Genomic DNA, 27,637 nt, shown 5'->3' on the forward strand with positions numbered 1-27,637 from the left:
CTCTCACCTGGGAAGGAGAAAACTTTAAAAAAAGAAAGAAGAAAACCCTATGGTTTTTTCAAAGTCTAAAAGGGGTATGAAAAACACAGAACAGTAATATATTAATAAAATAGATCAACACAATGCAAATAAAATAAAATTTCACCAGGTGCGGTGGCTCGCGCCTGTAATCCCAGCACTGTGGGAGGCCGAGGCGGGCAGATCAGAGGTCAGGAGATCGAGACCATCCTGGCTAACACGGTGAAACCCCATCTCTACTAAAAAATACAAAAAACTAGCCGGGTGTGGTAGCGGGCGCCTGTAGTCCCAGCTGCTGGGGAGGCTGAGGCAGGAGAATGGTGTGAACCCGGGAGGCGGAGCTTGCAGTGAGCCGAGATGACAAGCCACTGCACTCCACCCTGGGCGACAGACCAAGACTGCGTCTCAAAAAAAATAAATAAATAAATTAAATTAAATTAAATTAAATTTCAAAATTATAATGAGCCAAGCTTTGGCATAGGGTACTTAGTTAAATGTATTATTTTATTGCAAACACCAAAACCAAAAAAATATTTCATTGTCTCACTAGGTCACTATTTTGATCATTCTCTAATATTAAATCTCTGACCTTGATTATATAGAAGGCACATTTACAACAAAAGGAAGAAAATTGGGATGACACAGGCAAAATGTTTGTGCTCACAATTCATAACAATTCTTTTATGTGCTAGGCATTGTGTTCAGGTCTTGCCTTGGACTCTTTACAGAGAAACTAGCTCATTCAGTCTATACAACATTCCAGTGAGTTACCTATTCTTAACCCTACTGTATAGATAGGAAAATATAGGTTTCACATGATGACAAAGCTCATTAGAAGCAGAAACAAAATTTCAACCCAAATCATGTACATGTCAGTCACACCACTTTGCCGTCACTTATCAATTTTATAATTGTGAAAGACTATTAATTTCAATTACAAATAAACATCTAATAATGCTTCTTTGTTGAAAATAATTATATGACTCTTCTGAATATTGATGTGGAAATCACTGAAATACCACAATCAGCAATATGCTGCTCTTGGGAGCCATCCTTCAACAATCACTCCTGAGTGCTCATCATGTGGCAGGTAGGTAATATCTAAGCACTGAGAATTGTGTACTAATCAATTATGAACCAGCCAGCATCCTAGTGGAGACAGAGTAGAAAAGCAGTAAACACATAAACAAAACCATTCTAAATGCCAAGAAACAAAGACTCATGATTTGAAGGTAAATGTACAGTAGTAGCAACTTTAGCTACAGGTGTTCAGGAAATACCTATTTGTGAAGGTTAAGATCTGAGCTAAGATTGGGGAGGCAGAGAAAACAACCAATGCAAAAATTCCTAAGGAAGGACCAAGTGTCAAAAAACAGAAATAAGTCTAATAAAGCTAGTGAATAGTCTGCAAAAGGGGAAAACGATATGAGCTGAGTTTGAAAGGGTCAGCAGGGCATCATTCAGGGCCCTGGTCAAGTTAATTCTAAGTTATTGGAAGGTTTTCTTCAGAGAATGTAGAGAGTTATAAGATCCAATTAAAAATAAAAATAAAAAAACCTCACAGAGAAGGTAATAGTATTTTATATACATATATATGTATGTGGCATACATATGAATATGATTACCATATATATACATGCCATATATACACATATATACACACATGTCATATATGTGTGTATATATATACACATATATATGTATATATATGACGTGTGTGTGTGTGTGTATATATATAAAAAAACTGGGTCCATTCATTTTCCTGTACTTCTATTCCAAATATATTTCTCAAAGTCAAACTTTTAAGGGCTGATGCCAAATAAGATGACTATGCCTTCAGGCAGGAAGAAATACAATTTTGTAATTCTGGTAATTCTGATTTCATCTTGTTCTTTCTGTCTAGATGACAGTTTTCTTTTTGGTAACTGACATTGAAATGTAGAACCTGCAAAATCAGCCATTTATCACACCAAGTCACTAGAAGGCTTCATATCTGAACAGCAGGAATGTTGCCTCTCACTAAGTCACACATGTCATTTCTTCTCCAAAATAATCCAGATATAATTATGTATGATCAGTTTGCATCATGCAAGAAAGATGTATAGTGTTCTCCCTCATCTCACTATGGTTTGCATTATACTGAGACATCACTCTGAATGCTCCATTATGGACCAGGTGCAACCATGGTGATTTTATTTTTCACTGATCTGGGGAAGTAAAAGAGACTGTCATCAACAGTTGATTATGGCATCCTACATTTCTACTGTAACACAACACTGAAATAATAGTCGACGACAAATTTTTAAGTCACTTTTTGTCAAAATAAAATCTAACATGTCTACTTTGCACCACATATATGCTGTGAGAAGAAAATAATTTCCTTGTTTATAAAATAAAATCTAAGAACCCCCATTTCAGGCTAGAGTCAAGATAGAGTCTATCATATATAGTTTTATCTGTGGATACCATGTTTAACTTTAAGGAAAATAGACATGAATGGAAATAAACATATTTACTTTACTTGAGTGGCAGGGCATTATCCATGAGCTTGTGTACAAGAAAAATGTTATAACATAATCCTAAATGTGGCATTTATTGGAAGAATAATCACACCCATAAACCATTTACAATGAAAGTGTCAACAGTACTCTCAGTTTCTCTGTGAAATTTTAGATACCTTTATTTAAACATATCAAATTTTATTCATGAATTCTATAAAAGCATGGAGGCAAATAAATAATAATGGATTTCCATACCAGAGTAGATAACTCAAAAACTAGCAGCTTTTTGAACACTTCTGTCTACAGAAAGCACTGGAACATTGGTGGTATAAATAAACAATAAACTGCCAAGCAACTTGTATTTTCGTACATTGTTCTTTACTTCTCTTGGTGTGATAAAATTGGTCCTCTCAAGATAGAGAGTGACTGGAGTAAAATAGTGAACATATTAGTGTCTCCCTAACATCACTACTTCACATGGTTCACATGTTCCCACACCATCAAAAGCCTAAACCTGAATAATGCAGGCCTTGGTCCTACTTACTGAGAATACTCATTACTATTATTGTTTTATTATCTAGGTTGTAAATTCTTACATAAAGCTCTCAAAAAAAAAATCACTCACTTAAAAAAATCACAAAGGAAAAGATAGAACAAAAGCTGCTAAAAAGTGGGAAAAACTTTTCTAAATCTTTGTAAAAATTTTGGTGAATAGAAGCATATTAATAAGTATACAATTCTGGATGAAATGCTTATTAGTAGAGAACAAAAACATTAAAATATAAATGATTTTAGTATTCCAATGAAAAGGAATAGATTTTCAGGTTTGATAAATAAAAGCAAGACTCAACTATATATTATCTACAAAAAGCTCACTTTAAACACACACATTGAAAATAAAATATGAGGCTGGGTACAGTGGCTCACGCCTGTAATTCTAGCACCTTGGGAAGCCAAGGCAGTGGATCGCCTGTCAGGATATCGAGACCAGCCTGGCCAACATGGTGAAACCCTGTCTCTTCTAAAACTACAAAAAATTAGCCGGGCATGCTGGCAGGTGCCTGTAATCCCAGCTATGAGGCTGAGTCAGAAGAATCACTTGAACCCAGCAGGCGGAGGTCTCAGTGAGCTAGCTGAGATCATGCCATTGTACTCCAGCCTGGGCAGCAAGAGTGAAACTTCATCTCAAAAAAATAAATAAATAAATAAATAAAAATAAGAAAGATAAAGAAAAAGAAAAGATTTTTTAAAAATATACTATACAATTATTAAAGTACAGTGGCAATACAGTCAACAAAGTAGACACCAGACGTAAAGAGGGTCATTTTATAGTGATAAAGGAAGCAATTCACCAAAAGGACATAACAATCCTAACTATGTATGAAATTAACAGCATAGCTTCAAAGTATCTACAATAAAAATTGATAGAACTGAAAGGGGAAATGGAGAAAGGCAAAATCATTGTTTAGTATGTTAATATCATTTTCTCAAGAACTGTGAGACGAACCACTCATAAAATCAGTAAGGATATGGAAGATTTGAACAACATTGTTAATTGAGTAAATTTGACCAAATTGACTACTATAGAACATTCTAATAAATAATAGTAGAAAAACACATTTTCTTGAGTGAATATAGAACATTCACTGAGATAGACCATATTCTTGGCAATGAAGTGATTCTCCATAAATTAGAGTAAGATGTAAAACTCAAAGATAATCAAATACATGATAGTAATATAATTGATTGGTAGCCAAATAATCCTAAAGTAGTTAATTTGTAAGTACTTTCTAAGTCTGAATTGTTTAAAAAACAAAGTCCAAACAAAAGTAACACATTATAAGTAAAATGTACATATTGTAAGTAACACTTAAGATCTGGGTTTTATTGCTTGTATTTCAAGTGTTCTCAAAATTTCAAGTCAATAAGTTTTCGTTATAAAAGAATTACTCTGATTATGTCATACATTTATAAGACATACTCCCTATTTGATTAGACAAAAATCTAAATCTTAAGAATTGTAATTCTCTTCAGTGTGAAAGTTAGGAAATTAAATTATGCTAATATTCATCCACAATTAATAAATTATTAAACTCACACTAAATCTAATGTTTTGAAGCCTAGAAATTGGTACTTCCATTAATGGAGTAATTTAAATTCCTATTAAGGTTGAGTTCACTTACAAAAACTAAGTAAAATAAAGATTACTTTATAATTGATATACCCAGGAGGCTGTTCTGAGGGAGTCACCCAGGGTAAGTGCCAGTTCCTGTTAATACCTAAAAGAGTGTCTATCAGCTCTCCAAGCACCTTGTGAGCTTGGGAGGGAGAGTATATGGTAGCACCATCATTGGCCCCCTAATGCTTCCACTCTTGTCCGAATTATAGCACATGCCACTGAATAGGGACCCTGCCTCAAATCTTACCTGCCTCTTTTCCAAACTGTGTGTATACTAGTTTCAGTCATACTTAAGCAGAGAGGGAGCAAGGTCTATTTAAGATTTTGAACCACAGATTATAGATTTATATCCTGGCACTATCATTACTAGCTGTGCAATATGGAGAAGTTGTTAATCTCTCTGTGCATCAGCTTCTTCACCTTTTTATGTTGACAATGATACTACCTAATTCATAGAGTCACTGTGAGGCTTAATTAATATTTTTAAGAGCTTAGAATAGCTTGTGGCTCCACAGTAAACAGTGTGTTTGCTAAAAATATCATAGTGTTGCCTAAAACCTTTCAAAGTTTTCTTGTTGTCCTCAGGGAGAAAGTCTATACTCTTGAATTTGACTTTCAAAATACCAACTTATCTTTCAAACCTCATCTCTGTATACCTAAGCTATTAGGACTTAAGTTTCTTGAAAACTCCCTTACATGTCTTTTTACTTAAAGAATTTACCTTGGCTAGAATGTATTTCTTTGGCTTTCTTCATAAGTCCTAGTCTTCTTATAAGTCTTAGTTCAGTTACCACTTCCTTCCTGGAGCCTTCCCTAGCCTCTAAAGCTGTGATACATCCTCAAAGAGAACGGTTTTTTGTTTGTTTGTTTGTTTGTTTGTTTGTTTTACTCATATGACTAGACTTTAGGCTATTTAAGAAATTATTTTTTGTATATTGTTGTAATCTATATGCATAGCATATGAGTTCAATATGTATTTATTCAAAAAAAGAAAAAATGAATAATCAATTAATGGGTCATACAGCAGCTGTATTATAAAAACAGAGATCACATTTCCTCCACTGTGACCTCATTAGCTAGCTAGATGGTTGTCTGGGACCAAAAATATCCATGAGAGAAAAACAAAGAGATAAACCGGGCTGGTGATTTTATTTTGAACAGTTACAAAGGTAATATAAGTTAGCCACAGGCCAACCTGGTGATCCGTTCAAGACATTCCCTGTCTCCATCTCTCAGTTAGTCGTAATGCTGTTGAGCAAATTGTTTCAGTTCTCTGACTCCCAGTTACTCGGTAGGATTGTTCTTCTTGACTTTCTCGCAGCTGGTTGAGGTCATATGACATTTTGGCCAAAAAGTTGTAAGAAGTGAAATATATCACTTCTGAGTATGATTGTTTAAAACCCTACAGAGCTATCTATTTCCCTGTCAAAATGACTGGCAGTGATCATGATGGAAGCTGCTTAGTCAGTCTACATCCAAGTATGAGATGACAAGAAGCAGGACCGCTACCCACCTATGATGGTTATGTAGTGGGAGTGATATATTAACATTTGCTGTGAGAAGTTACTAAGATATTTTACCCTGCATGATAACATTCCCAATACTGAAAAAAAAAAATTGTCTTCAGGAAACTATTAACAACTCACAGACTACATACTGGAGCATGTTGATCAACATTTCTAAAAACTCTGGGAAAACACTCAAAGGAAACTCCCAAATTCTATGAAATCTTTGATTATTTTGGAGGCTCAAGTCTGTAACAATAACATTCTTTGCATGACTGAGCTATGAGGAAACTATTTTGATTGTTTCTTTGGAAAATATGAACTTTTAAAAATCATTTAATTTAGGAGAATATGTTTCTAGAATAACTATTGTAAAATTATAACAAATTTAAGTTGTAGTTCTTAAGCTGAAGCATTTGCTTTTCGTGTCAAATAATAACTGAACAAAATAAATTATCATCCAGAGATTTATACTGGGTAGAAAGGAAAATAATTAATCTGATATGTTTGGTCTTGCAAGTTGAGTAAGATACATTGCCAGTTTGGAAAAGTTCTATCTTGAATTTAGTCATCTCCTTAATTGTTTTATTTTTTATACAAATGTTTTGGGTTTTTTTCAGTTTTGAAAGGCAGAAAATAAATAATATAGGAATTAATAAAAAGATGAAATTAATAGTTATCCAACTAAGGGGTCGATCATAATGGTTTCCTCAACCTCAATACTACATTCTTCAGTTCAAGGGACAATGGAATTTATAGCAGCCCAAGTCTCTGAAAAGGGTACTTCCTTGATCCTATGCTAAGGTTCCATTATGTGTGAGTGTGTGTGTGTGTGTCTGTGTGTGCGTCTGTGTGTGTGTGTGTGTGTGTGTGTCTGGTGAAAAGGAACTTATATTTGTTTTCTCTCAGTTATAAAAAAAAAATGACTAAGATATTTTGCTGACACTCTGTTAGCAGATCTTCTGGTGGGAAATGTGACAAAAGAGGAGGATGAGGAAAAAATTCTGCTTCCATAAAGGTAAAAGTGATTTTAAAAATTCATAGTATTAGCAAGAATTGGTTTTCTTGGAACACAAAGGAATTGATTTCCTAAGAGTATGAATTACAGCTGGGATCCTTTGACCTCTCACTTCTTAGAAAATAGGTATTATTACCTAACCCGAAATTCTGGTTAATTTCACTGCCTGCTTTTTCTCCCCAAAACAAGAGTAACAACAGCAGTGACAATAAAAACACCATCAATAAACAGTTCTACTATTGAAGAGATATTTTACAACAGCTTTTGGTGGAAAGAATGCATTGGTTTTGCAAACAGAATCTATCAATACATGGATTCTCTGACAATAGCCACAACAGACACAGGCGTTGGAAGTGACTCCATGCTGAAATAGATGCTGGGGGGTACAAGTAAATGAATAATATACTCAGGGAAAATGTGAAGACAAGTGAAGCATTTTGAGTAAATGTTTTCAGAACTACAGGATAACTGATTTGCTGTTGGTCACGCAACTGCCTGAATGCAGCAGTTTCTTGATAATCTGTTAGATATTTCTAACCGTTGATTTAGCAATTGTGATCCATTTTCTGGTTAAGAGTCTCCTACAAGGGCATCCATACCACAAGAAAAAGAAAGAGAGAGGAACTAGGTCCACTTTTGGTTAAGTTCTCTGACTAAATACAGAGTTTATAAGACTGCCTATAAAATTAAAATACATTGTTCTTTCTTCCTAAAAACGAACAAAAAAACCCCATTTAGGGATCTTTCAAAAGTGTGTATGATTTGAATGCAAATGAATGTCTCATATTCTAGTATAAGGAAGTTATTTTACAATCTCAAAAGAGTATTAATATTATTTTAAATTTTTTTTTTTATTTTTAAAACTCAAGAAATCTCACATTTTCGTAAAGCATGGTTTGTAACAGCCCTTTTTTATTTCAATTGACTAATCAAAGGATTGTAATCATCTGGCCAAAACATCACTATTCCCTACTCCAGCTCTCTTAGAAGTCTTTCTAAATAGATTGTAGAGGTCTTTCCAGTGGAGCCAAAATGTATCTTTAGAGCCATTCTTGAAATATTACATTCAATAATTCACAATAGATGGAAATTCACACACACTTGTTATGATTATTTATTTCCTTTTCTAATTCCTCCACAAAAATACAAATTCTCTTTTAGCAGTGGTTATTATTCATCTTTATATCAGATAGCACAGCTCAGCATATGGTATGCATATGGCCAATTAATATATTATTAAATTCCATATTTGATATTATAAAGATATGAAATTTTCACATGAGGATATCTCGTTTTTATTTTGTATAGCTAGTATACAATTACATATGCAATGTTTAACTGGTTGTATAAAATCATACGTCTAAGACATGTAGTACTAAACAGAGTTCTTCAAAAATTTCAGCATGTTACCATGACATGTGCTCACTAAAAGTTTTTTTCACATGAAGTCATAGGTTTATCTAATTTCAAGCCATTGAAAATTTCTGAAATATATGAAATAATGATTCAACTAAATGAGAAGAAGGGTGAAGGATTTAGTTGGTTAAGTTCCCAATAACACTTAGAAACAATAAAACAATAATCTTTGACATTAGGCAAACCCGGGTAATGCGGCAGCAGGAAGACTTCAGCAAAACCGTTAATTTTTAAAAATTTTTATTGCTTCCTGGTGCCTCCTTTCTCCTCTGCCAGTCATTCCAAACTCATCACATTCTGGTTGAACCTTCTGCTCATATAAATGCACATTCTCTCCCTCAGGCTGTGACGCTCATATTCATGTACCTATCCTTTCTGTATAAAGAATTACTTTCAGCTACCTGTCAACCAACAGCCTGCTAACATGTTATCTAGTAATAGCTTGAAGTATATTTGACATTTTCTAGGATACTCTTGAAGATGATAAAGATCTTGAAACATAAATTAATCATTTCCAATAGTGAAATTTTAGTTATTAATATCACAATTCCCAAGAAATGTCTGAGAGCAGAAAACTGGTCACTTAAAACTTCCAGAATTCATTACTCATAACCTAGCAGTTAATCTATACATCATCTAATATTATTCTAAAGTCAGTGTTTATGTGAGCATAAAATATTACAAATCTAGAAGTTCTTCAACAACTCTTTCCCAACACATTGGAAATTACTGGCACTCCCTGGTAATTACTGTTATTACAAAGTTGTCTTGCTTCTACAACAAATATGTGTCAGGAGAAGAAAAAGAAGTGACCTTTACTAGATTAAAGATTATCTACAGCTACATTTCTCTAAATTTCGGTCTAGATAAAAATGAGAAAATATGTTTTAATTGTACAGTATTGTTAAAACCTATGAATTTGAATGTTTGTGATTCATTGCCAGTTAACTGAAAGGAGTTGTTCTGGACATTTATCCTTCTCCTTAGCATCATCCAAAATGAATATTTTCACACAATGGAGAACCACTTCCCACACTAAGAAACTGTCACACTCACAAAGCTAGTTGATCTCTCAAGCATTACTGCTAGGTACTGTTAGGTAGTTACAGTTCCTGGATTCTAAATTTAAAAGCACATTTTACCACAATCCAGATTCTACTGTTTTAATCTCAGCTACGATCCAGAATATTGAGGAAGGAAAAAATTTCATTATTTCATAGATTCTGTGAAAGAATCAGTGAATTAACTTGACAAGCTAATTCTATCTTATATAAATATGCTCTTTAAACTTTCAATTTTAGAGTTCACAAAGCACTTTCATATGAATTTTCCATTTGATTATCATTCACATTTTTTAAATATGAGAAAAATGTCTGAAAATGACTTGCACAAGATACTCCTGACTCTCATTTCAGAATTCTGAATTCCCCCTGTTCTCAACTCACATCTCCACACACACAAAAAAAACAAAAAGAACAAATTGAAATAATAGATTATTGTAAATATTCCCACCTATAAACAATCTCAATGGGAAACCCTTTCTGATCCCACTACTCCTGACTTAGATAGGACTGTATCAAAATAGCTACCATTATCTGGAGCCCTGAGAACAGTCTCCAGAATCCTTACTCAATGTCTACTTTCACTTTAAAATGTAATAAGAAAAAGAATTTAGCTGTCTTAAAAAAAATGGTCTAAATGGCAGACTTAACTCAAAATAGCCACCAGAATTATATAACCAACCAAATGTATTTCCTTTTCACACTAAGACACGACTCATCTAAAACAAAATCTAAATTGCACAGATCAGCAAGACAGAAAGAGAAGTCAAAGCAGGTCTTTCTCAGCCATTACCTGGTGCAATTGAAGGGCTCTAATTTTGTTTACTCTTGGGCTTTCATAACACAGTTATAATGCCTCATAAGTTGACTTTCTGTGACAATTGATGATATACTTGAAAAAGCATGTCTATATTTAAATCAGTCATTCTTTTGAAATAATGCAGGCATAATCTTGTTTCCAAAGTATTTTAAATTAGTAAGAACACCTTTGACATTGAGTCAGACTAAAGTGAAAGACTGGTTTATTAGAAACTGATAGTAAAAAAGCATCTATTTTCAATTTTTTATTAGATAAGTATATTTAACATTTTCATCAGAGAGTAATTTCACCTAGTTATTTGTAACAATAAAATATTATTGGATGTCACTGTACCCTTTTCCAATGTCTATCATGTATCACCACACCTTTCTCGTTTGTATATAGGTGCACTATATACAAGACCAACTAAAGTGACTCGTTCAACTGAGATAATTACTAGGATAATTAAAGTAATACACGCTTATTATAAAACACTCTGGCAATTAACCAGTCTTCAATTTTAAACCAGAAGCACATTACAAACTGTGTCTCCAACTTTCATAAACCAGTATTAGCAACTTTCACTCTAACAGCACATGAATGAGTCTAAAATAGCAGTAGCCATAATATATATGGTATCTGCATGCATAACGAAAGGAAAAACTAAGACATCTATTCGGAAACTGGATAAATGTAAGGCTAAATGTGCTTTGTCCTAAAATAGCCTGATTCATCTGCTGCTTCAGTTCTTCAGTTGGTATATTTTGGGGAGAAGTAATGCATAATAAGGGCCAGGCACACTGGCTCATGCTTGTAATCTAAGTGTTTTGGGAGGCTGAGGTGGGAGGACAGCTTGAGACCAGGAGTTCCAGACCAGCCAGGGCAATATAGCAAACCCTGTCTGTACAAAATAAAATTTTTTTAAATTAGCCAGGAGTGGTGGCATGCACCTGTAATACCAATTATGTGGGAAGATCCTTTGAGCTTAGGAGTTCAAGGTTGCAGTGAGCTATAATGCCACCACTGCTCTTTAGCTTGGGCAAAAGAGCAAGACCCTATCTCTAAAAAAAGAGTAAGGTATAATAGTATTTATAATTCTTTCAATATTTGACAAGATAATAAGCACAATAAAGGGATAATAATTAAACTCTTTTTGAGATTTTTATATTTTAAATTTATAGAAACATTCATAATATAACTTACATTTCTATAAACTTTTTAGTTTCAAAGTATATGTTCAACAATAACATCTCAGTTGAACCTTAGATTGTATGAAATTGAACAAAAAATCACCATTATCCCCATACTGTCAATGAGGAAGTTGATTAATTTTTCCATGATTTCTAAATTCCCTTGGAAGATTTCCCAGACGTTGCCACTTGGAAGGGCATATAGTTTCAAACTTAGATATGAAAGTGGCCATATTTAGTGTGCTTTCCCTAGAACCTCTCTTCTACTCCCTAGTACACACTCATATACAATATCTTTCTCTCGGTTTTGTTGTTTACACCATAAATGCTTGTAATACTGGATTCAAAACATTGTTGTCTTATTGGTTTGTTTAATTACATGTTTTATTTTCTTACTGAATTGAAATTCCATTGAGGGAATAACTGAAATCATTTAGCAAGTATTTTAGAGCCTGATTATTTCCCCAACACTATGCTAGGAGCTGAAGATGCAGGAAAGCCATTATATCTGCCCTTTTGGAATCTAATACATAGTTGTAAAGGCACAGATTTAGAGAGATTACAAAAGTGATGAATGTTACAAAGCAGAAGCACAAGGAGCTGTTCCAGATCCATTATAGATGGAACTAATTATATCTGAGAGATTAGTTGATTCTACCTAAAGGAAGCAATGCTTAAAAAAAAAAATGAGATGGATAATCTGAAACTGTTGAAAGGAATGAAGTTCTAGAAAACATGAACACATATTTTCATGAACATGAAACAAACGGATTTGAAATGTAGTATTTGGCAAACTAAAGAGGTTCAACATAGTTAAAGAATAATGAAATAGAGTTTCTCGGGTTGAGAGAGTTTGGCCAGAAACAAATTTCAAAGGGCCTTGAATATTGCATTGTATGTTGAGAGTAATGAAACATTACAGAAATATTTTCAGCAGGTGGGTAATATTGTAATAGTTACTCTTCAAAACTACCACTTTTGAGTTCCTGAGAAGGCAAGCAAGGGTCAATTTTAAAATACAGTTATGAATTGAGAATAGAAATCCAAATGAGAGACAAGTTGGCTTGGACTAGGATGGTGATAAGGGGATCAAGTGAAGAAGTTATAGGATTCCAACTACACTCAGGAAGTAGTAGAATCAGTAGGACTTGCTTATTTCTTAGAAATTAAAAGAGAAGGAGAAGAATACTTTTTAGATTTCTGACTTGAGCAACAGGAAATAAGGGAAAAGGAGAAGATTTAAAGAAAAAATGAACCTACTGGGCTTGAGCAGCTCATGAGATATCTTTGTAGGATGTCACTGAGTCGTGTGGACACTGAGGCAACTAAGTATATATAATTTAGAAACTTGAATATCTATCTGATTATCAACATATAGCCATGGAATTATATAAAAACTTGCAAAACAAGAAAACAGATTGGGACAAGGATCGGGCATTAAGAAAGTTGAATGTTTTAATCTTAAAGTGGGAAGCATGAACATTTCAAATCAGATCTTATATTCTGATATTTAACAGAGATTTCCATGTCAAAAGCACTGAGATGATACAGATCTGCCATGGGGCACTGACCAAAGAACATGCATAAAATTAAATCTTACCTCTAACATATGTATATATACACCATGCACACCCTGTTAAAACTTTTTTGTTGTCTTCGGGCCGGGCGCAGAGGCTCACGCCTGCAATCCCAGCATTTTGGGAGAAGAAAGTATAGTTAGAAATCATTTTACATATATGAATATCCACAGTCATCTCTTTTATTTTTTTTTTCAAGAAATGAACTAGGCAAGCAAACAGATGATTCTAGGAGAGTGTAAATGAATAATTTCAAAGAAAACAGTTTGGCATTTTAGAAGATAGGACCTTAAAGTAACAACCAATAGAGGACACCTAGTGGTCTTTAGCAGAATCAATATTTGCTTGCAGAACATATCAGGCAATTCACACACATGCAATAATGTTGGTGGGTGGATCACCTGAAGTCAGGAGTTCAAGAGCAGTCTGGCCAACATGGTGAAACCCTGTCTTTACTAAAAATACAAAAATTAGCCAGGCATGTTGGCTGCACCTGTAATACCAGCTACTCAGGAGGCTGAGACAGGAGAATCACTTGAACCCAGGAGGCGGAGGTTGCATGAGCTGAGATGGAACCAACTACCCGCCAGCCTGGGTGACACAGCAGTTGCCTTGACTTAACATTTCATTTCCACATAGAACTCATTACATTGTATGTTAAAATTTCAGCACATCTGTTAAGGTATCACATTAAAAAGTACATAATACTGAAAACAATTCTCTCACAATACTAATAATTGTTTAGAGAAGGAACTTAAAACTCTGTTTAATTGGAGAAGAAAGTATAGTTAGAAATCATTTTACATATATGAATATCCACAGTCATCTCTCTTTTTTTTTTTTTTTTTCAAGAAATGAACTAGCCAAGCAAACAGATGATTCTAGGAGAGTGTAAATGAATAATTTCAAAGAAAACAGCTGGGCATTTTAGAAGATAGAACCTTAAAGTAACAACCAATAGAGGACACCTAGTGGTCTTTAGCAGAATCAATATTTGCTTGCAGAACATATCAGGCAATTCACACACATGCAATAATGTTGGTGTTAGTAGATGTGCTAATTTCAGAAAGATGTCATCATAAATATGATATTTATAAATATTACAAAAATACCCATTTAAATATTTCAGATAACTTCCATATGCTTCATTTCATTTGAACTTCACAACTGTTTGATTGTTTGTGGGCAATCAAAATCACGTAAGTCACTTTATGTGATTTTTCCCTAGATTACATAGAAAATAATGTCGAAGTTGAAATATACACTAATTTCTGTTATAGAATCCATTCCATATGATCATAAAAATTGAAACTTCCAATATAATTGATATTTAAAATTGTAAAACACTGCGAATAGACTTCATAGAAGGCCTTGTCATATTTCATTAACTGATACAAACATTTTTCGACAGCAAGAGTACTTGGCAAAGATAAAACTTTTCTTAGCTATCTAAAAAAGTACTGTGTTTGACACTGACTGCATATAAAAAAATGCAAGGAAGTGATAAAACTCTCTTCTAACTAGTGTTGTTAGCTCTATCCACAGTGGCCTCCAATCTCCGTCATTCTGTAGCATGCTAAAATGTAAATCTCCTGCCTAAAATGCATCAATGGCACCTTTTGAGTAAGCCCATCATTAGCACAAATTTTGGTCTGCATCTCCAAACTCAATCTGGGAATCTGCATCTACTGCACTAGGCTGCTTGTATCTCGTATCTTCTGGAATGCACTCGTCTGCCTGGCCCACTTGTTCAGCCTGGTAATCTATACCCCAGATTCAAAATTCAGTTCAGTATGTTTGAAGGCCTCATCTTATGCAAAAGCAATTGTGTTGTTCACTCCCTTATTTATGCCACTACTTCCCACACCATCTGTGATTATTTGCTCACATCTGCTTTTCTTACAATATTGGCATCAGTCTTCTATCCTTATTTGCAGCATCTCCACATATAGATTACTCAGTAAATGCCTGGGAGTGAAGAACGGATACTCTCTTATTATTATTTAACGAATTTAGAACATGGGAGATTGCCAGTATTTAGTGGATAAGCATGCTCTGATTATTTATTGTGTTTATAACCCTTCACTAATATACAAAAAGATTCAAGGGCAAAATTTGACACTGATTCTTCCCTATGATGTCTATGTCTGACAGAAGGAAATGAAAATATGTGTAATAAAGCATTAGTAACCAAATTATCATGAACAAATAAATGTAGAGCCAGCAGAAATTTTCATTGTAAAGGTATTGACTGTCACAGTAGAGTGCATCAATGCAGAATACTTTCTGGAAATGAGTTGAAGTCTGATTTTTTTTTTTTTTTTTACGGAGTTTCGCTCTCGTCGCCCACACTGGAGTGCAATGGCACGATCGTAGCTCACTGCAACCTCCGCCTCCTGGGTTCAAGCTGTTCTCCTGCCTCAGCCTCCCGAGAAGATGGGATTACAGGTGCCCACCACCATGCCTGGTTAATTTATATATATGTGTGTGTGTGTATACATATATTTTTTTTAGTGGAGACAGGGTTTCACCATGTTGGCTAGGCTGGCCTCAAACTCCTGACCTCAGGTGATCCACTGCATCTGGCCTTTAGTCTGATTTTTAAAGGAGTGATAGAAAAAAAAAAAAGGCTTTCCAAATCAGAGATGTAGCAGGAATAAAATTATAGAAGCAGAAAGAATCATTTCCTGCAAGCAGCACTGTAAAACTGAAACAAAAACAAACAGGAAAGAGTTGGGTGCAAATATGAAGTGACGATGGTAAGACCAGGGAAGAATGTGCTGGAGAGCTTTGAAGGCACAGCAAGGAAACACAGATTTGATGTGATAAGCAATATGGAGGTTCTCTAAGTTCTGGTACAGGGCAGGTTTGGGAAAATTCTGCTGTTTGCTTATGGCAAGTCTTAGAATCCTATGTGTTTTTTAAAATATAAAAGTAATTAGAATATGCATTGTATAATTATAGATAGGCAATTTATAGTAAGAGTTAGTTTCTACTCTACACCAATTTGAATGCTAAAATTAACCAAAGACAGAAACTGTAAACTGCATTAGCTCCCTATGGAATAAATTTCCTTATCACTGTTCTGTTGGTATACATAATTTGTATATAAAACTATCTCTAAGCCAGTATAAAAATCTAATATTGGTTTCAAGACAAGCATTGAAATGTTCAAGACACATTATTCATCTGAAATTGCTATAGATATGTAAGATCAAAACCATAGGCCTTCTTTCCTGTCCCAAAATGTATTTAATTAATTGTATTATGTCCCAGTTCTATACAAGGGAGATTGGAGAGATGGGAAATTATGAATAAAAAGTAAAATCTTATAGCTATATATTCCAAAGCCATAGTTATTATATAATGATGCATTTCCCACTTTCTAAAATTAAGAATAATTAATGCTTTATCTATGACGTTAAGTCTTACAAAGAGATAATCATTACAAAGTAGCATTTCTATTTGCAATTAATATTTCCTAAACCTCTAAAAAATTTCGAAGGTCATCTCCTGTTGATAAAATGACTGAGATCAGCAGCTGTAAAGGAACTCTTCACCTTTACACACTGAATAATCTCCTATTCGCTAAGCTCTTAATCTCTCTTTATCTCTTCAGTGGCTTGTGATTGTCACATATTCCATTTAATTTCCAGGGATTTCCTCACCGTATGTCTCTTTTAGGAGGATCACACTGAATTTGTTCCCCTTGTGATAGGTTATGAAATAGTAGTCTGGCTTGGATAACTGTCTTATTTATTATATTTAATAATAACAATAACGACAATGCTGATTCAAATAATAGTTTTTTAAACCCAAATGTAAAAATGGGAAAGATTCACCTCAGTTTTCTAGCTACTACATGAAAATAAATTTCTGGCTTGATTTATCTAAATTGTCTCTGATTTTTACCTCACCTGGCAATATATACAAAGTTTCAGTGTAATGTCACAGAAAGCTATTTTTACATCCCAAATCTATTGATCTTATAACTGACTCATGAAAACAACTTCCCTCCTCACTTCTTAACACCATGTGTTTCATAAATTAGTTGCTCAAATCAGCTATTTCCTCCAGTATTAACCGCTAATTCAGCTTTAGTAATAATAATAACATAAGCACAAAATTTTAAAGCTTCTGTATCTGATTCATAATATTTTTCTAATTTATTTGGCATCAGAGCTTCTTCTTGTTTTTCAGTTGAACTAATTCAGTCCAGAAAAAAAGAAAAAAATGTATTGTTGAAGATGGAAGCAGCTTCCTATAGAAGGCAGCAGCTTTCCTCAGGAATGATTCATTTAGAACAGTGGCAGCTTCCAGACTTCACACATTACTTCCCCAAATTTGCTGAATTTAGCATTAGCCAGCTTGGTACTAAAACACTCAGAACCAAAGACATGTGGGTGAACTCACATCTTCCTCTGCATTCTTATTGCAAAAGCTCAAAGAGCTACTTTTTCTGATTTATTTGTTGTATTTCTACTTGTAAACACATCCTGGTGGCATTTACAAAAATCAGGTAGAGAGATTTCCAGTTTTGGAATCATTCAAATTTCTTGGTGATTATGGTTAGAAACATGTAGGTGATGGAAAGATGAATTTGTATTACATTCTGGATTATGACTCTGTTTCTTCCCTGTTGAACAGGATTACTAACGGGCATTAAATACCCAAGATATATGATATTGTATGGGGTATCATATAATCAAGAAAACATTCTTCACCTAAATGGGCTTATGGTTCATTTATTACCAAGCTCATTTATTTATAAGAAACATGTTGCCAACTCACAACTCTAGCCTGAATGTGCTTGGTTACCAAATGTCTGTAAGTGCATATTAAATTGCATTTTACAATAATGATAGCAGTGAGCTGGTGTTCTTAAATTTTATCACGGCATCTTTAAAACATATCATGTTACACAGATCTAGTTGCCTGTGATTACTGCCAGAAGCCAAAGGACATTGGTGTTAAGGAGTATACTCTTCCATGACCACATAGTCTGCCATTTTATGTGATAGGATGCCATCTGTTTATCCTGCTGCCATTCTCTAGTAACTGGGCTAAAACCACAAGATATTAAAACTAGTCACATTGCTACTGTATTTTTAATTGACTGGATATTTATATCAGTGACTTTCCTCTCACAGGATATTTGTTAAAATATTTTTCTGTGGCCTTTTTTCAAGAGGTACTATTCAACTCTGTTGCATTGCATGGCCCACAGTCTTATTTAAGAAAAGTTCCCTATAATTTCTTAGACAGTCTATAAAATAGTAGAATATTAAGATATTTATAACAAAAGCAGTATATGTCATAGTAAGAACCGATATAGTTTTGCAGTTAAGAACACTGGCTCGTAAGTCTGATTGCCAAGTTTGGAATCCCAGCTCCACTTCTTTTGTTTTTTTGTTTTTTTTTTTTTGAGACGGGGTCTTGCTCTGTCACCCAGGCTGGAGTGCAGTGGCCGGATCTCAGCTCACTGCAAGCTCCGCCTCCTGGGTTCACGCCTTTCTCCTGCCTCAGCCTCCTGAGTAGCTGGGACTACAGGCGCCCGCCACTTCGCCCGGCTAGTTTTTTGTATTTTTTAGTAGAGACGGGGTTTCACCGGGTTAGCCAGGATGGTCTTGATCTCCTGACCTTGTGATCCGCCCGTCTCGGCCTCCCAAAGTGCTGGGATTACAGGCTTGAGCCACCGCGCCCGGCCCCAGCTCCACTTCTTACTAGTTCTATGAATCTGGACAAGTTACCTTATTGTATTTAATTGTTCTCATCTGTAAAATGATGACAATAATTATATTTACATCATTGTGTTGTTAGGAAGATTCAGTGAGCTAATATATGTAAAGAACCAAACATACTAGTTGACATGTAATAAGCCTTCAATAAATATTGCAATTACTAGCAAGAATCATCTTGGTTTGGTATTAATCTCAAATTAGCATTAAAAAGCTTTGAGAACTGAACATTTCTTCCATTTTAGATGGAATGTGCTATGTAGAGAAAAATTACAAGATGAATCTGATTTCTCAAATGTGCTTCATTTGATTTTAAATATATCCCATATCTATATTTAAGAATGATCCATTTTTATGCCTTTTTATCAGTGCGTTATGCAGTGTTTTATTATTGCATGTCATTTCCTGAAATCCTGTGAACCAAAATGTCACTGTCAAGCACACACAAAAACACTGCTACTGCCTCACAGAAATCAAACAGAACTTCCATTTTATGACATATTTAAAAGCATAATTTATCTTAAAAATGCTAAAAAGTATTTCTGCAGGGGACAAAGCAATAATCTATAGCCAGTATATGACTTCATATGACTCTCATTAGTGTTGGTTTAGGTATTCTGTAAGTCTTTTGGACTCTTATGTTTATGCAGACAATAAAATTCAGGTTATAATTAATAGAAAAAGACTTAGGAAGAAAAGGAAGTCAAAATGGTTAATATGCATACTTTGAAGACAGGGATATAAACTCCTTTTCTTGATGATGGTTTAAGTCAGATCTTTGGAAACTCCAGTCGGCTGAGTCCTCTCAGGTCTCACCCACTGTCTAACAACAACATATGCCCTATTCAGCAAAATATGGGCCATGATTGGTCAGATTCACTCCATTTATTCACTATACTCTTTGTGTTTTCTATGTACTAACGTCCCTCTTGAATATGTTCTTTTTATTATTATGAAATGAACTAATAGGGAGAAATTATAATAAGTTACTATAGGCAAGGTATAACAATGAGCAAAATTAATACGCTAAAATCAAAGCCATTATATATATAACTTGGAAATAAAGAAACAATCTCTTTTACCCCAGCATGAATTCAATGAAACTTCAATATTAGAGGAGACAAAAACCACACTATCTCATAGAGTTAATGATGTGCCAGATTAGCAATCAGACCCTACACATCTTTACCAAAGACGGTACCAGGCCGGGCGCGGTGGCTCACGCCTGTAATCCCAGCACTTTGGGAGGCAGAGGTGGGCGGATCACGAGGTCAGGAGATCGAGACCATCCTGGCAAACACGGTGAAACCCCATCTCTACTAAAAATACAAAAAAAAAAAAAAAATTAGCCAGGTGTGGTGGCGGGCGCCTGTAGTCCCAGCTTCTCTGGAGGCTGAGGCAGGAGAATGGTGTGAACCCGGGCGGCGGCGGAGCTTGCAGTGAGCCGAGATCCATCCTGGGCGACAGAGCGAAACTTCGTCTCAAAAAAAAAAAAAGACGGTACTTGATGTATTTATATTAGGTTTTAAAAAAACCAAAGTGGGAGAGGGGTTGTATTGATCAGGATAATAATTGTTGATTAAAGTGTATTTATTTTAAAATATAATAAATTGGCATAAAATGATCGCTATTTTTTTAGTTCATTCAAATCCATTATTTGATCATGTATTTTATGAATACAATATATCACTCATGCATGGAAAAGAGGAGTCATATACATTTTTCTACTTGAATTTCATAAAACTCATTACGCATAGCACAGTAATTGTTCATTGTAAAACAGCCATAATTAACAATTTTCTGATATAGATTTTAAAAAAGAAAAAGATGCATCTTACCTCTTCCCATTGATGTATGTATCTAATTAACCTTGAAAGTCGTAATAAACGCAAGAGACTGAGAATTTTTGTAAACCTCACAATGCGAAGTGCCCTGGCTGTCTTGTAAACTTCTGAATCCATTCCTTTTTCTACAATAAGAAAGATATAATCCACTGGGATGGATGAGATGAAGTCAACCACAAACCAGCTTTTTAAATAATTCATCTTGATCACTTTGGGGTCCAGGATGATTTCAGAACTGTCTTCGTTGACAGTTCCAGTCCTAAAATTCATGATCAGGTCCAGTAGGAAAACTGTATCTGATGCCACATTGAAAATAATCCATGGTGTTGTTGTTTGCTCTGTAAAGAATGTGATTCCAACTGGTATGATGACTAGATTTCCAACCATCATTATAAGCATTATTAAATCCCAATAAAACCTACAACAAATAAAAAAATCAGATTTTAAGATGTAGAAAATAACGAGCCTATCCCCCCCATGAAAAATTATTGCTGACATATAGTGAGATCAACAAGTAAAAGAACAAATAAATGGTTTTATTAAAAAAAAAATGATTCCTTAAATGGCTATATGTTTAAATCTAAGTAAAATTAATATATTCTTAAACCAAGGCATTATAATTATGAAATTCTAAAAATTATGTGATATGAAGCATTATGCAAATAAAATCAAGAACATATTTATTTAGTAAAAAGGAAAAAAAGCAACCTGCCTTATAATTAATACAAAATATAGACAGAAACTACAAAGAAGTATAAGATTAGAATATATGTAAGAAAGCCTTTGGGAAGGCTCTTTGAAGATGTTTTGAATTATTTTAGATGGTCAATTTACCAATCATAGATTAGAAAAAAAAAACAGAAATAAATAGGATACTCTAAAAATTTTAGTACTGCAAATTTATCTCAAGGAATACAGATTAGGTTTGCCATGGAATCTAGAATACCCTGGAGTTTTGCAGTACTCCAAATATTTTATGCTTTATTCTTCTTTTGCTTGAAATAAGAAAACTAATTTTGGTCTGATGCTAAGAACTGAACAGGTTCTACTCCATATTTGAAACTAGAATCTACAAAAAATTTGCGTTTTTATTACTACTTTATTGAACAACTACTTTAAATATATTGTCACTACTTTTCCAAAAAAATTCTTTTTTTGTTTGTTTGTTTGTGTGTTTTTGAAAGACAGTTTCACTCCTGTTGCCCAGGCTGGAGTGCAATGGCATGATCTCAGCTCTCTCAAACCTCCGCCTCACGAGTTCAAGTGATTCTCCTTCTGCTTCAGCCTCCCGAGTAGCTGGCATTACAGGCATGCCACCATGCCCAGCTAAAAAAAATCTTTAACATTTCTAATTTAATTCTGAACATGCCTATGATTACTAAGTACCTTTTGAAATATTCTTTTGAGATAAGAATATTAAAATTGAGAGAAAAACCAGAAAATTTAAAATTTAAATTTTAATATTAAAATTAAAATTGAGAGAAATATTAAAATTGAGAGAGAACTTCATTCCTGGTTTATATAGCTCAACTAAATTCATTTGGCATAACTATAGTGTTATTTTTATAAGGGTTCTTTCAGTCTGTTGACACTCCTGTTAATCAAATATTTATAGTTGTTACAGTGTATATTTGTAAAAATGAAAAAAAAAAAAAAAAAGCTAACACAACTGTATAATCATGAAATGTCTCCAGAAACATAAGTTACTTTTTCCTAGTCATAGGTATGTTATTTGAGCAGTTTTGTGTAAACAATATAAACTTCCATGATAAAAAATGTCTGTTCACCAAGATACTTTTGTTTTACATGAATACTCCTACTTAGACAATTTGAGTTACATTTTGGTGAGGTATACATGTGTATAGACCTTTCAAAGTCACTATCATCTGTAATTATGAATGACTCCTGAAATAAAAGTTGTAGTTGAAGAAAAAACTATAATAGGCCCTATCTCCCCTGTCTCCAGCCTCAGGATGTTGTAAAGGATAAGCGTTTGTCATTTTGAAGATTTCACCAGTATTTCTGCCAAAACTTGCCTATAATTTTTGAAACAAGTATACAAATATCCATGTCAGTCATACAACATGCACTGGCAGTTTAAACGAAATGGTTTTGTATCTTCTTCTCACAATGGAAATGCAAAATGTACCATTCAACACAATAAGGACAGAGGAGAGATGCAGAGGAGGAGCAATCTTGTAACAGCTATTTCACAAAGAAATGGCATCACTAAACTCTAAAATGAAACTGTGTATATCCTGAGGATTTTTCACTTCTGGGCACTCCTATCAAGTCCCTTCTGTAAGTTTCTCTCTCTGCCCTCCCCTTCAAGGCCGTTGTTCCCCTGGGTGTCACATATAGCCATTTTATCTTCTATTCTACACATTGTCCTTGAGAAATATTATACACCCATCCATGCCTTTAATAATTAATTTGTAACTGATGACCCCAAAAGCTTTATTGTCAATCCATTCCTATCTTCTAAGCCTCCTAATCCTCATAATCAGCAGCCTGTTAAATCTCTTTCCTGGCATATCTCACACTCATCTCAAACAGCATGCCTAAGCTCAAACTCATAATCTCCTCTCCCACACATATTCCCACATATACCCTATCTCAGGGAATGGAACAACTCTATATGTGATTTGCAAGCCAGAAACCATGGAGCCATCCTAAATAACTCCTGGCCCTAAATCTACTCAAACCCATATCCAATCGTTCACCAAGGCTGTTTAGTTCTCACACCTAAATGTATGTTGTATTCATCCATTTGCACTTTACGATTCCCACTGCAGCTGTCGTCATTCAGAAAGTCTTACCAGCTATTTTATTTAGAGACAAGTCAATTAAATTCTTTTATTTTACAATTTCTAATCTGTTCAATGAAGATTATGATAGAACCAAATATACAGGGTTTTACAGATTAAATGAAACGATATATGCTAATCCCAGATCCTGGCATATAATTGTAACAAACAATGCCAGTGGCCTAGTCAGTACCCATTTACCCTTCCTCACTTACCATAAAAAATTCAATTTTGTGGGAAGCACCCAGCAATCTAATGAAAAATACTCATTTCTACAGACATCTTTGCATTTCTGTGATGAAGATAGAAGCCTTTTTTTTTTTGAAGGAAAACTAATATCTCATCCTTCAGAGCAATAGAGATGAAAAGAAAGCACCATTCATTCTTCATTACAGTAATAATGCTTACCACACTATAGCTTTTTGCTAGCAATACTTAATATAGTCTGAAGCCATTAGATATCTCAATACCAGTAGGTTAAACCCTATAATATCCTTTTAAAGTAACATTGACTCTATTTTGCAGACAAAACCACAGGTGCTTTTATATGCTTACATAATATTGTCTTTAGTTAGCATGGATTCATTCCTTAGGTAACAAAAAAATTACAATCATCACCTATTCTGGAAGTGCAATCAATATACCTTCTTTAAAAAAAAAAAAAAATGGGTTCTTAAAAATTGACTTCATGAAAATCTCTTACCTAATTGCCCATGAGTCTTTCTTTCTAGCTCTTTACTCTCAAAATTTGTCTGAGATACCCAAGCTCCTTCTTTTCCTTAACTCTCAGTTTCTATGTATTGCACATTTTATTACCATATCATCTTTCCTATCTCTCCCCTCCTTCCATTCCCATTATTATTTCTCAGGTCTGGGCAGAGCCACCTTTCACTTAAAATTCCTCATGAGTCTCCTGTCTATTCTTTCTAATCAAGTCTCACCACTCCCGAAGCAACTTACCTAACAATCAATTTGCTAGGTCAACAAACAGCAATGACTCTCTCAATTAAATGAAAACAACTTAGTCTGTTTGTCAAAGCACTCCGTGATATCGCCTCCTCCTGCCTTTCCAGCCCCCTCTTTTAACAATTGAGGGCAAACATCCCATATCTCAGGCAAGAGGGCACTTGCTCATGCTTTGCCCTCATGCCTATCTGGGTATACATACAGGAGATACGATTACTTCCATCCCAGCTATTTTTCTACCTAACAGCATTTTACTTCTCCCTCAAATCCCATTCTGGCAATGAGTTTCTTAGATTTTTTGTGAGTTTTTTTATTATTATTATTTTTGTTTTAGTAGACTTTATTTTCAGAATAGTTTTAGGTTCATGGAAAACTTGAGCTGAGTGTACAGAGATTTCTCATATAGCCCCTGCCCCTAGACATGTATAGTCCCTCCCCAATATCAACATCCCCCACCATAAAAAAAAAATTGTTACAAATGATGAACTTACACTGATACCTCATTATCACCCAGAGCCCACAGTTTATGTTAGGATTCACTATTGGTGTACATTCTATGGTTTGGGCAAATACATAGTGACATGTATACATATGAGTAGTTTCACTGCCCTAAAAATCACATGTGCTTTTTTTATTCATGCTTCTTTCCCCTCATTTGTTAGTTTTTTTTTTTACAACCTCCAGAGCAGCATATATTTTCAACATGCTTCCTAGTTTATTTTTTATTCGTTTGTGTTTTTTCCATCATTACTGATTTAAGTTATTTAAAATTCAAAACTGTTTCTTCTCTTCTATTTATTTTCTGCTATAAGATAGTGTCTAAGACAGCAAATTAAGAATATTTATTAATTGGATTTTTAATGAAAACATACACTTTAATGGAGGATATTTAAAGAAAACTTTTTATAATAAGCCAAAGAGCCATTAACAAAGTAAACAATGATTTCTTAATTTGTCCTGCATATAGATCTGGATTTTACTTATTGAGGATTTTCATTTTTACAACAGAATACGTTAAAATAAATAAAATAGGAAACAGGTTAGAAATATTATCTTAGGTTAGATATCTAAAAAAAAAAAAAGAGTTGTGTATTTGAGACAATTTTACATATCATATAATCTATCTACTTCTGTTCTGTTGGGGTCCGCGTGTTTCCTAAACAAAGGAATGAACACACAAGACAACCCAAGACAAGACAAACATGGCAGCCGCCCCGGATGGCACACTCTCCTTTATTTTATACAGTCATTTGTGGAATGTTGCCAAGTCACAAGACACATTTGTTTTTCTGACCTTTCCCTGACTTTCTGGATTTTCAAGATGTTTACACATAAACAAGCCCCCAGGGTCTGCTGCTTGCAGCTGGCTCCTTTGTCCTCCCTGTTTGCAGGGAAGGAACGCCCTGCTTCGTTTGCAAGAGCAGGACTTACCGGGAACGTCTGGTTTGTGAGCACGTAGTCCTCTACATGTTCATCCTGTCCCAGATATTTGTAAAAGAACTTGGTTGGACTTTGAGGGCAGACCAGAGTTAAAATCCTAGCTTCACGAACTGGATGATTTGGAGCAAGATATTTAGTTGCCATAAACTTCCATTTTTTCTACTACCCTTAGAGTTACTCTGTGTGAGGACTACAAGAAATAGTGTATGCAAAGTGTAGCATATAGAACCTGTATGAAGAGAAGCCATGACCCAAAAATGATAGCTTCAGAGCTCTATCTTACACTGGAATCTCTGTGGTATCCTGAATAAGGTGCCAGTTCTCCACAAAGCCTGACATCAACAATGATATGACTCTTTACTTATTTCTCCTTCCTTATAATAAATCCCCATCAACTGAAGGGGGTGGAGAAAGAAACTGTTATGTAGAAACTTCCTTTCTCTGAAATACCAGCAAAGCAGAGAGGACACTCACTGGAAAACTAATGATAAGTACAGCAAAGTCATAATCTAGGTAACTATTTTACCTTTTTTACTGGAAATATACAAAATAAGCTAAATAAAATAATATATTATCACTAATAAGTATAATATTAACTACTAATAAAATAATTTTCATAGGCCACTTATTTTTTATGTAGGGTGATACACTCCCTACAGATTTTTAGAAGAGAGAAAGTGGCATTGTAAAGATTAGTCTATGATATTAAATCAAGAAGAATTTCAAATTCAGTCATACATTTTTTTCTCTACCCACATGCAACCCTCTAAGGCTTGTGATAAGGAGAACTCCTCCTTTTTCCTAACAAGAACTTCCCACTCTTCTTAAGGTTCCCCAGCCCCAGTTGCTTACGTTATCTGCTCTACTTGAAATAGCCTGATGTCAGACATTTCTAACCTAAAGCTTTAATGAGATTTAAATAATCGCCATATTTTACTACTACTAAAGGTGCTTGTATTTACAATATTCTCTCTAAATATTGAATGAAAAATTCTTTTCTCCCTTCTCTATGAAGAAATAAATATTTGTCATTAAGCAGAATCGAATAAAAAGATTTCCAGTTAATTTCCTGACATGGTACCAGATTTACAGACGCTCCTATTTTATCTACAGTCAAAGTCAAATGATGTCATAAACCTGTCCCATCAACTCACACTTAAGATTCACTTCTAAAAGAAAGAAATAGAATTCTCAAAAGATAAACACTTTTGATAACTTCTCATGAAATATAGCACTTCTTTGGCTGATATACAGCCATAGTGTGCTCCTTCTGTGAACTGTCATGGGTTTGAAAATTAGTGGTACTCTGAGAGATTAATAAACATCATTAGCTGCAGTAAAACAGTTTGGACCATTGTATTTAGAAGAATGGCCTCTTGATATCAATTATTTTATAAATATGAAACATGAATTGAGCACATGTTTGTAACAACTTATTTATCAATCTGCATAAATAAATAAATAAGCAAATAAATACCCAGCTGGATTTAATTTTTATAACAACAATAGTCCTCAAAATAATGTCCCAAATTTTATTTAAAACTGATTCAGTGTTTAAAATCTAATAGCCTGATGATT

At 34.3% G+C, this 27,637-nt stretch overlaps 1 protein-coding gene across 1 annotated transcript in view; it reads right to left on the reverse strand.

The window, feature by feature from the left end:
* HCN1 (hyperpolarization activated cyclic nucleotide gated potassium channel 1) overlaps positions 1–27,637 on the reverse strand; it is a 440,621-nt gene that overhangs the window by 364,630 nt on the left and 48,354 nt on the right. The window contains exon 2 of the mRNA XM_025388165.1: positions 20,841–21,264. Within this exon, the coding sequence (XP_025243950.1) occupies positions 20,841–21,264 (424 nt within the window). The remainder of the gene's footprint in view (positions 1–20,840; positions 21,265–27,637) is intronic.

Source organism: Theropithecus gelada, chromosome 6, assembly GCF_003255815.1.
Source record: "Theropithecus gelada isolate Dixy chromosome 6, Tgel_1.0, whole genome shotgun sequence".
In the NCBI taxonomy this organism is placed as follows: Eukaryota; Metazoa; Chordata; class Mammalia; order Primates; family Cercopithecidae; genus Theropithecus; species Theropithecus gelada.